Here is an 11,526-nt window from a genome sequence, read left to right on the forward strand (position 1 = left end):
TTTTTTTTTTTTAAGTACAAGGTTCAACTCACTCATTTGTAATATCAGAAGTAGAATCCATCAAATATACATTTTAATTTAAATCAGCTTCTTTTATTTGAAGCAAAGCAGCAAGAGTTCACTCCGGACATTTTTAGAGAAATGTAACATTCAATTCTGTTTATTTATGTGGCACCAAGTCACAGCAGAAGTCATCTCAGGGCACTGCACAGAAACATACATATATATAAAAAATAAGTTAATAACATTAATTATCAGAGGAGCAGACTGCTTTGAATTTAACTTAATCACAGACTCATTATGAGCAAGCATGAAGGTGACAGTGGAAAGGAAAAACTCATTCATGAGGAAGAAACCTTTAGCAGAAGCAGGATCAGGACGAGCGGCCATCTGCTTCGACCAGCTGGGTTTGAGAGGAACAGATACACAATGGCAGGTCAAGAATCACATGTTAAGATAGAAATAGTATCAAATTAAAACTATTTGTGCTCCAGTAGTCTGAATCTATAGCAGCATAACAAGACAACCCTAACTATAGGGTTTATCAAAAAGGAAAGTCTTAAGCCCAGTTTTATAACTGGACAATGTGTCAGCCTCACAGACAGAAACTGGAAGTTGGTTCCACAAGAGAGGAGCCTGACAACTGAAAGATCTTCCTCCCATTCTACTCTTTCAAACTCTAGGAACCACGAGTAAGCCTGCAGTCTGAGAGCAAAGTGTTTTGTTAGGAAAATATGGAACAATAAGATCTGTAATATAAGATGGGTTGTTGAGGGTGTTGTAGGTTAGAAGTAAGATGAAGATAAAGATGAACGTGTTCATTTTGTTCTTTTCTCCTTCACATATTTAGATTTCCAAATACACACACACACACACACACACACGTCTATTGACGCAGGCTGAGGAGAGGAGACAGGCATCACCTCTGCTTGGTTGTAGCGTTTATGAAAGCCATAAATGGCTCTTTAATATAGTGGTAATCAGGGTGGTAATTTGGGTGGAATTGTCCCTTATTGTTGCCAGACATGCCTACTCCACTCCTGCCAATATACACTCATGCTCTCACACACAGATGAACACACACGCGCGCACACTCGGTCTTGGGCAGACAGGGTGTTCAAGGAGTAATTCACACCACATGCCAACAAACTGGGCGGTTGTGTTTGTCTGCGTGTATGTTTGTGCCTGATTTAATGCTGAGGTCAAACTGGTGAAGAGAGGGAGGAGGGGGGTTCCCAAGATTTTTCAGTTAAAATTCATATGTGTGTGTATGCGCACGTTTATGTGTGTGTTTTAATTAAGCTCTCGGCGCAAGTAGCAAGTGTGCTCGATACAGCTGGTTTTCATCACTCCGGCTGCGCACAGGACTTCTCTTTCTTTCTCAGTCCAACGTGTCCTTTGTGTTCTTTTTATTTAAACCTTAAAACTCTACCCAGTGTGCCCAGTTTTCTACTTTGATGAATTTGTCCAACAAAAGGCGCTGTTCAGTAAGAGTGCGCTGTTTTACAGTGGTCTGCGGTTGTGAAATGACAAACTCTTGCAGGTTTCTTCTGGTTGAGTAAGAGCTTCCATGATAAAGAGTAGCTCTCGATCTGGCCGTTAATTTGCACACACACATGCACATGCACACATACACAGGGACTTTCATGAATCAATATTTACTAAGGAACCTTTCCCTTTTGAGTCAGAGGAAGCAAATGTGCATCCTGCTGTCTCCCCTCTGTAACCCTCTCTGTCATGAGGTTGTGCTTGTATTTTGTATGCGTGTGTGTTTGTGTGTGTGTGTGTGTGTGTGTGTATGATTTAAACTTAAGCGCAAAGCTACTCTTCTGTGGGAGAAGGGTGTATATGCATAGTTTTTTTTAATATTCCAACAAAAACACCTGCTTCTTATGAACTGATTTGTCTCGATTGTAGTGCGATTTTCTTTTTAACACAAAGATAAGCAACACAACAAATTAAAGAACGGTTATGGGAGCTGGACAGGACAAAACCACTGAGAGAAGGAAGTAGCAGGAAAGACAAAAATACGCTTAGAATGCACGAGATATGGTTTAGGTTGCAGGACTGGAAGGATAAAGTATCAAAACTAAAGGGCGGAGTGAAAGAATGGAAAGGGAGCTGGTCGGTTATGGTGCCACAGGTTTGGAAGGACAGCGCTGTTGGGCAGACTGGGGAGAAATGGTGGGGGGAAGGAGGAGGAATGAGAAGGTGGGTGATGGTTAGTCGCAGCTCTTCAGGTCTCATCAGGGCAAACGGTTTCTGCATCAGTGTGACAACAACACAAACATAAAGGCAGGCTGACATACTTCTGCCTCGGAGAATGTGGAAAACCCACTTTGCACCCTCCTCTGCAAAGAGATGAGGACAAGGAGGAGGAAAGACACTTAAGGAGTGGGTGGGGATACAAAAGAAACAGAAAGAAGAGTTTGGAATCAAAGAGGGTTTTGAATGAGGCAAATTTAGACACCGAGTCAGAAACGTTGGGATACGGAGAGCATCCAGCCTGAAAGTGAACGATCAGCTGCACATGCTGCACATTTTATTGTTAAAATTTGAATAACAAGGTGCAGCTTTAAAAGGTTGCTTTTTTGAATTGCAATAATACGTCTCTCAAAATGACTGAGTGCACGATAAATGTCTGATCACCCCCTTTTTTCTCCCACCGTAGGCACTCCAGGCAGCCAGACAGTTCCTCCTCCAGCAGGCCTCTGGACTCAACTCCCCTGGAAGCAACGAGGTCAAACAGAGCCCTGTGCAGGTCAGAGCACACAAACACACACACACAAAAGATGGGTAACCTAACTGTTGATTTATCCAGATCTGTGTATTATTAAGCCACCGTCCCTTTCAGCATTGTCTTTCACCCAACCTGCCACGTCAGCTGCAGTGATTGATTTACTTTCTTTCCTTTTCTCAATCTCTGTCTGTCTGCGTGTATCTCTGCCTCGCTCCCTAAGAGCGCATATGCTTGTGTGTAGGTGTGTGTAGGTGCATGTGAGTTAGTTTGGGAGTGAATGAGGCCTTTGTAGTTTCTGGGTAGCGAGCTGTTTTCGGTGCCGAACAACACGGTGAGCAGAGAGTGGGGTTAGCTGGAGTGCAGGATCCCTACTGAAAGACACTTGAGCAGGCTACACACACAGAGAGAGGCAGGACATCACAGTGTGTGTTCCCATAAGAAAACAAACGGCTGTTCTTTAATTTCATACGGTGGGGCGACTGCATGAAAAATAGTACTTTTCAGATGAGTTTCTAATAAAATGAGTGCACCCATGTCTCTAATGGGGCAGCAAACAGCCTGTTTGTGGTAATACTCCTTATTTTAACATGCCAAATAATAAACAGACATGGTTCATCAGTGTGAGATAAGAAGAGACAGACGTGTCAAATACAGATGGAAGGCACAGTCAGGTAGAATGAAGGATTTATTGTCCAGTGTTTCAAACCAGTGAGGTGAAAAACTTGGATTATTGTGCTTGATTTAATGTCGCCTTTAGCTTGTTAAAGACAGTAGCAATATGGATGCATTTTCAAGATTCAAGATTCTTTATTTGTCATGTGGTGCGAATTAAATTGTGTACACAGGGAGGGTGTGCATCCAACAAACTATTAAAACGTAAAAGAAAAACAGTAATAAGATCTAAGAAATGAAGTAAGAAAAATGTGAATAAAAATACGCTAAGCACTAGTAATATAGAAACAATACGCCGAACAGCAGCACAAGCATGAGTCTGTGTGAGCAGATGAGCAGGAATGAACACAGCAACATGAAACAGATCAGCAGCAACATGAAACAGATCAGCAGCAACGTGATGTGATTGCTCACAGTGATTATCCTGGTTATAGATGCATGAGTCCAACAGCCTCAGGGTAGAAGCTGTTCCTCAGTCTAGTGGTTCTGCACTTAATGCTCCTTAACCTCCTTCCTTTTGCGTGGCGAAAAGTGTGTGTGCTGGGTGAGTGGGGTCCTTCATGATGCAGGTGGCCCCCTTCCTGCATCTGGAGGTGTAAATGTCTGTGATGGTGGGGAGGCTGACTCCAACAGTCCCATAATTTCTTTTGATCTTAGTATTATTTGGTACTAAAAAATTTTATTCTAGATGTATGTTTTTGTGAATAAACAGGAAATTGGACAAATAAAAAAGGTCAGAAATCATCATTTGTAAACCTACAAGTAAAGTCAGTTTGATCACGATTGACTGCTACAAAGAGCAAAAATACCAAAGAATAAGAGTGTCCTACTCCTCATGGTGTTTAAATGAAGCAGTATTACAAAGCTGCATTTAACACATGGCTTGGGAATCAAAATATTATAAAATAAATTGGAATATGATGCACATTTTTTTCTAGTTTGGATGAAATCTACGTCATCATACATCAGAAAATCACAACAGTTTTACATGCTCATATCTAGAAGTCCATAGTGATGAAAGCTGCTATCAAACTTTGCATTCAGATAAAATGCTGCATGAACAATTCACACCAGGAATAAAAACCCTTCTTAAAAAGAGCAGTTGTGTCCCTTTGAACGAGCGTTTTACACATAAATGGAGCAAAATGCAGGTCAAACATGCACTTGGTTGACCTGCTTCATTCCCACATTTCTTATACGGAAAGAGTATAACCTCCCCCTCCTTCTTTTCAAACACACACACATACAAATGCTGCTGCCTCTCCTCTGTGCTCTCCATCTCTGTCTTGTTTCTCTTGTTTGTTGCTGCCTGACCTGCAGAGCGTCTCAGTACTCTACGGGGCAGCGATGCGACATCTCTGTTGTCTGAGCTGTCAGCTTGCATGGCCTTTACGCATCCTACTAACACAAACACGCAAACACTGTTGGATTTGCATGCGTGCGTGTGTGTATTTCTGCTTGGTTGGATCCTCGCCGTTGCAAAGACAAGCATAAACATCAAAAAGCTCAAAGTGGAAGTGGTTGTTATTTTTGTACCAGCAGCACTTGTTGTTTATCAGGCTTGTCAAAGTAAACCTGGCTTCCAAGAGAAGACATCTTTTAATCTGTGTAATTTCCTGCTAAGTTGTAACGGCAGCATCATTAGGTGCAGCTCTGAATGAGTGCAGCAGACATTTAATGTGGTCATTTCTACAGGTGACAGTAAGCCACTGCACGGCCCGGTGGCTCACATCTGGATCAAAATGGCCGCCCCTCAGGTTGCTTCCTGCTGGGCGCTCTCACACATGCAAATGAGCCTCAGCCAATAATGAGATCTTTAGGAGCTCGATAATTAGATTTCCCCCTTCTCTCTGAGGGAGAATGACGAAGACAGACAGGGCAAGCGGGGAAGGCTTCTTTTTCGTGTCTTGACTCCTCTGGAGAAACCTCGGTGTGCGCTGACATGTCTCCCCCCACTCACCCCTCCCAAATCATATTCCTTTTCTTTATTTATAATAGAAGGGAGGATTTGAACGGAGAGCAAAAGAAACTCAGAGATTGTATCTGCTTTTTGATTGGTCGCTCAACGATGGCGTCTGTGTTTGGCTGGCTGCGTGACATGGTATCAATGTAGTTTGTGAGCGTGCACGCGTGCGTGCGTTACGCTGCCATGTGTCAGGAGAGATTCAATAATGGCTTGAGAATTTAGATGACAAGAATAAATGATCGTGCGCTATGAAACTGGTGCTAAAAGTGCTGATAAGAATAAAATAATTGGCTCTGTAAACAAAAGCAGGATTTTAATTGGAGGAAAAACGAATTTTCAAAATGTTTGGAGACTAAACTGTTTCTTCACCTGGCTGAAAATGGAAAATATATATGTAGTCTATCCTGCGGGATCCACGAAGTTCTATCTTATCTTATCTTTACTATTACTGTCTCTGTTTTATATAATCTGTGGATTATGAATGAATACACTCACTCTGTGGATTTTTGGATATGTTCACACTTGGGGTGTTTTCACACCAGCCCTGTTTAGTGCGCTTTAATCGAACTCTAGTCCGTTTGCCTAGAAAGTCCGATTCATTTGGGGAGGTGTGAATGTGCAATCCAGATGCGGACCAAAAATGTGAGCGCTGGTCCGCCTAAAAACCTAGGTCTCAGTTTGGTTCAAGTGACCTCTAGCGCAGCTCAAATGCATATGTGGATGCAAGTGGAACGGAGACCGCTCCAAAAGCAGGAAGTGGACTACAGCGCAGGGCATTCCTGGTAAATACAACCAAAACAAACATGCATTTCTACCACTAGCCAATTCTACCACCACAACGCAGAGGCCATTGTTGAAAAATGTTTGTTTGGCACATGTGCCACAGACAAAACAGAAATCCTAAAACTGCTAAAATTTGACGCCGCTCCACTTTTGTTTATATTTCCAGAAGAAGTAAGTTGCGCTCAGTGTCTTCAGAGGTTTACTTGTCGTTTCCTTCAGTAGTTCTTGGTGCAGCATCACTACAGGCAAGGGGGGTACAGGTTGCTCAAACTGTCCAGATGACCTGACTGAAAAATGTTGGATTTTATACCTGGATTATTGAGCATGGACTTTTGTTGTTGCTCAAAGGGTTTGGCTCGATTGACTCAGTTCAGCGTGAATGCGAACTGTACCAGCTGCAAATGTAACAAATGTTCCAATTTTGGTCCCCGATTGAACCGAGTCTACCAGACTATCAGGTGTGAAAACACCCTTAAGGGGTGTGTTTGTTGTTAGTGTTGGATGTAATCGTCCCCCGTATTGTTTGTGGGTGCTATTGAGAGAATGGGTGGGCACATAGCTGGCAGACAAAGTGGCAGTTTATAGATTACACAGCATGTTACATGCCTCCATGACCCGTCACATTTCTATACAATGGACACAATTGGCAGACGCTCACACACATACACACACACACTACAAGGGCACAAGCTGACACATATGCACCACTTGGCAGATGCATGCTTGGCACACTTCAGGCACTGGCACTTGGCACACACACATTGAGATTACAGCCCACACTTGGCTGCGGCCCATATGTATGCAATAGTGAGGTGTCCTGTTTTCATGTATTATTGAGGCGCTCGTTTAATTAGGGAAACAATTAAAAGGCTCATTAAAGTTATGTTAATTAGCCAGGGCTTCCTGTCCTGCTCTCTGGAGAGTGCTTACACGGGCGAGGTGGGATGAATGGAGGAAAAGAAGAAGCTGCCAAATAGAGGCAAGAGGAGGAAGTCGAGTCTTTAAAAATGTCTAAATGGAATTTTCAATCCAAAATCAATGAAATTCAATGAAGGAATCCAAATTGATTGGATTTTGTTCAAAGTTGCTGAGACGTATAATGTTTTTAAAAAGGGGGTGTTGGCATGTTTAGTGTTCTAGAACCAAAGAAAAGTGTTTAAGGGTGCATTCACACAAACCATGTTTAGTCCGCTTTAATCGAACTCTAGTCCATTTGACAAGGAAGTCCGGTTCATTTGGGGAGGTGTTCATTCAACCATTATTTAGACAGGTTAATCCCATTGAGCCTCGAGGACTCTTGTGAATGTGCAACTGAACTCTGATGCAGACCAAAAAAGCAAACTCTAGTCCACCAAGACACCTAGGTCTCAGTTGAAGTGAACTCGAATGCGGTTCGAATGCATTGTGAATGCAAGCGGACCAGAGACCGCTCCAAAAGCAGGAAGTGGACTACAGCGCAGGGCATTCTGTGTAAATACAACCAAAACAAACGCACATTTCTCTTACCTCTTACGGAGCTGACTCAGCTGCCTTGTCTGAAAAGCAACATTCTCCATGGTTTTCTGCCTCATCTTCCACTCATGCTGAGTCCATTGTTGAAAAATGACAAAACAGAAATCCTAAAACCGCTCAAATTTGACGCCACTCCGTTTTCGTTTTTATATCCAGAAGAAGTGTCTTCTTCAGAGGTTTTTGTGTCGTTTTCTTGAGTAGTTCTTGGTGCAGCGCCACCACAGGCGAGGCGGGGAACAGGTTGGCTCGACTGACTCAGTGCAGTGTGACTGTGAACCACAACAGCTGAAAATGTAAAAAATGTTGTGAATTTTGGTCCCCGATCGAACCGAGTCTACCGAACTATCAGGTGTGAAAATGACCTAACTCTCTAAAGTCTGTGTGTCTGAGTTCCTTCTCTTTTTTATTTTAGTTTAAAGTGTTTTTCAAAGCTCTCCTTTTGTCCACTCAATAAAAGTGCTTAGCTGGCACTTTCATTGATTTGATGTGGAGGGAATTGTGGCTATATGTGTGTGTGTGTATGTGTGTGTTGCGGGCGTGGTATGGGATCCTGTCAGCTTGTGAGGGGTGCGTGAGAGGAGCCGGAGCACCCAGCGAATTGGGTTCGGCTCTGGACGGAGGGCTGGACGGACAGACGAAGAAGATGGAGAGGAAAGGTTTGGGTCTGTCCACTCAAGTGTGAAAGTCTTATTTTGTGATTTGAAACATGAGTGAAATCTGTAATGAAATATGGTCAATAACGGCCTCTCACACTTCCCAATGAAGGGCCCCGACTCGTGTGTGTATGTGTGTGTCTCTGTGTGTGCTTCTAGAAACGTGTTGTCATTTTTATGCTGGAGCACTGGTGCGTTAGATGGAGGGAGGTGGAGGAGGAGGAGGGGGATTATCCACTTGAACTTGCTGGCCTTCACTGTCCTCTCCAAATTTTTTATTTTATTTGGGGTCTAGTTTTCCTTTTATCTGGCTTCGGTCAGAAAGAGCTAAGTTTTATGCTTCCATATATTTTCTGTTTGTATGTGAGAAGTTGCTCGTTTGCAACAACTATTCTCCTTCTCTGGTTTTCTGTTAACAAACTTTTCTTTTGATAAAAAAAAAAAAAAAAAAAAAAAATCTTTTGCCGATGTTTATCAGGTGTGAGTATGTTGATGGTTCGATGTAATTAGAAATATAATAAAATAATTTGTCAAATAATCATAAAAATGTAAAACAGCTTTAGGTTTTTTGAGTAAGAGAAAACAAAACAAGTATTTTAATGTATGTGATCGACACAGAAATATTTTTACTATTCTATCTGCAAAATATCTACAAGTGTTTCAACTTGTTTAGGAGATAAAATGAAAACCAGGAAAAACTTGATTAATTTCTGTAAAGTTGAATTGTGTGTCCTCCTGAAACGTTTCACAAGGATGTTTGAAAAAATGGCTTTGGTTTGATTTTTATAATAAATACACAAGATCTTGGCACGTAGAAAGAAGCAAGTAAACTTTAAAAAAAGGGACATCAGGAACAGAGGAAATATTTCTTGCTCGTCACATCATCCTGAAGGCACTGATTAAACACTGAGGTGTTCAGATCAGAATATAACATATACTGTATATGCTGCGGACATAATAAAACACTGAAAGATGTTCCGTGATAAACTGTTAAGCATTTTCCATGTATATTTATTATTCATAAGAATGCCAATTAAAAATGAAATACAAACAAAACTAATGAATTGTAGACAAACTTGTTGCACATTGAGATGATTTTAGTTGCAGCTCACACATGCAAACAAACACACACACACTTAAGTTTGTCTTTCTATCTTTACAGGGACTTTGCATTGACTTCCATTCATGTTTCATTCATTTCTATAGCCCAACCCTGACACTTACCCTAAACCAAACCATTACCAGTACATACCTAACCATTAACCTAGCTCATCCTCAATTCACACCTTGGTCCTAAATCTAACCCCTAACCCACCAATTGCACTTCTTCTATGGGGCCCGGGCTGTGGGCCCCATAAATCGCAGTTGATCCTCACAATAGCTGTTTACATGGACATAAGAAATTAAGATTAAACGGCCATTCGGAATAAAAATGTTTCATGGATTATTCTTTGTTGATTCAGCTCGATCCGAATTAATTTGTAATCAGAAGGAGAGGGGTGGTTTATGCTGATTCATAATCCAAACGGTGTGCGTGAAAACACTTAATCTGATCGTTTTATTCCGATTGTGGCAAACTGACCTGACTGCACATGTTCGACCTGTCGTATTTCCATCTGGCTAATGCTAATATGCCGGGGAATCAAAACGGGTCAGTGAGCATCACAACATTTCTACTAGAAACTTTGAAAGAGCTCAAAATGATCTGTATTACCTGTAGCTCAATCAGGGGGTGCAGTAACATCTCCACCGTCATTAAAACCTGTCGCGGGTCCATTTTGGGCGCTCAGGTTTGTTTACATTCATCCCGGAAGTAGAACTTCTTCTTCTGTGTTTTTTAAGGAGAGTTTACCACTCTGTGCATGTCAGTACTTCTGTTCTGAATAAAAGCCCGCTGCATGTAAACACTCGTCGCGAACGGATTGCGCCCACGTAAACAATACATTTGGATTATTTAATCTGAATACATTTCTATCTGATTAAAGAATTTTGCGCATGTAAACATAGCTACTGTAGTATGTGTTGGAAAAATAGACCTTACAAGGTAACAAAGACACCCCCCACCCACCCACACACACACACACACACACATTGTTCATAGGCACAGACAGAAACATTACTCAGCAAAAAAATAAATCCAAATGTTGAAAGACTGAAGCTGCAGGATGCCCATATCATCCCCGAGCCCTCCTGGCTTTGCTCATCAGTTTCCCCGAGAGAACGGTGGCCCCTGGCCCTGCTTCAGATGAGCTGAAAGGGGGGCACTCACCACACACAATGAGGCCCTTTTACTTTCAGGGGGGGCCTGCCCTGGGCTCCAAACAACACTCTCAGCACAGTGGGCACTCCTTCTATTTCTCGTTTTCACTTAAATGCTTTCCTCGTCTGCCTGCCCCCCACCCCCACCACCACCACACACACTCCACTTCATTCTTTTCTCTCATTTCTTGGCATGATTAGCCCAGACAGGCTGTTTACCTGTGGGGACTGAACGATGGAAAGATAGCTGGTGAATAAACACATCCTGAACCAGTAAGGTTCGTTCACACGTCAACAAGCTGCACATTGAGGCTTCAAAGCAAACCACCGAATAATCATAATAATGTGTGTGTCGGTCCTGATGCACCGTCAGGTGTGTGTGTCGGGCCTGATGCACCGTCAGGTGTGTGTGTCGGCCCTGATGCACCGTCAGGTGTGTGTGTCGGGCCTGATGCACCGTCAGGTGTGTGTGTCGGCCCTGATGCACCATCAGGTGTGTGTGTCGATCCTGATGCACCGTCAGGTGTGTGTGTCGGTCCTGATGCACCGTCAGTTGTGTGTGTCGGGCCTGATGCACCGTCAGGTGTTTGTGTCGGCCCTGATGCACCGTCAGGTGTGTGTGTCGGTCCTGATGCACCGTCAGTTGTGTGTGTCGATCCTGATGCACCGTCAGGTGTGTGTGTCAGTCCTGATGCACCGTCAGGTGTGTGTGTTGATCCTGATGCACCGTCAGGTGTGTGTGTCGGGCCTGATGCACCGTCAGGTGTGTGTGTCGGCCCTGATGCACCGTCAGGTGTGTGTGTCGGTCCTGATGCCCCGTCAGTTGTGTGTGTCGGTGTGTAAGCGACAGGGAGGTAGACGGGGAGTTATTCAGTTCCAGTGTGAGGTGGTAATGCTCAGTGACAAGGATAAACAGCGCTGAGGTTTGCTTCTACCCAGGC

At 43.0% G+C, this 11,526-nt stretch overlaps 2 protein-coding genes across 3 annotated transcripts in view; one reads left to right on the forward strand and one right to left on the reverse strand.

The window, feature by feature from the left end:
- The window catches only part of LOC119411943 (serine/threonine-protein phosphatase 6 regulatory ankyrin repeat subunit C-like), a 1,101,338-nt gene that overhangs the window by 975,416 nt on the left and 114,396 nt on the right, over positions 1-11,526 (reverse strand). The window lies entirely within an intron of this gene.
- foxp4 (forkhead box P4) overlaps positions 1-11,526 on the forward strand; it is a 104,619-nt gene that overhangs the window by 53,823 nt on the left and 39,270 nt on the right. For both annotated transcript variants that reach the window (XM_037678918.1, XM_037678919.1), the window contains exon 3: positions 2,672-2,761. In XM_037678918.1, coding sequence (XP_037534846.1) covers positions 2,672-2,761 — 90 coding nt within the window. The remainder of the gene's footprint in view (positions 1-2,671; positions 2,762-11,526) is intronic.

Source organism: Nematolebias whitei, chromosome 7 (assembly GCF_014905685.2).
Source record: "Nematolebias whitei isolate Nwh7 chromosome 7, NemWhi1, whole genome shotgun sequence".
NCBI classification, from domain to species: Eukaryota; Metazoa; Chordata; class Actinopteri; order Cyprinodontiformes; family Rivulidae; genus Nematolebias; species Nematolebias whitei.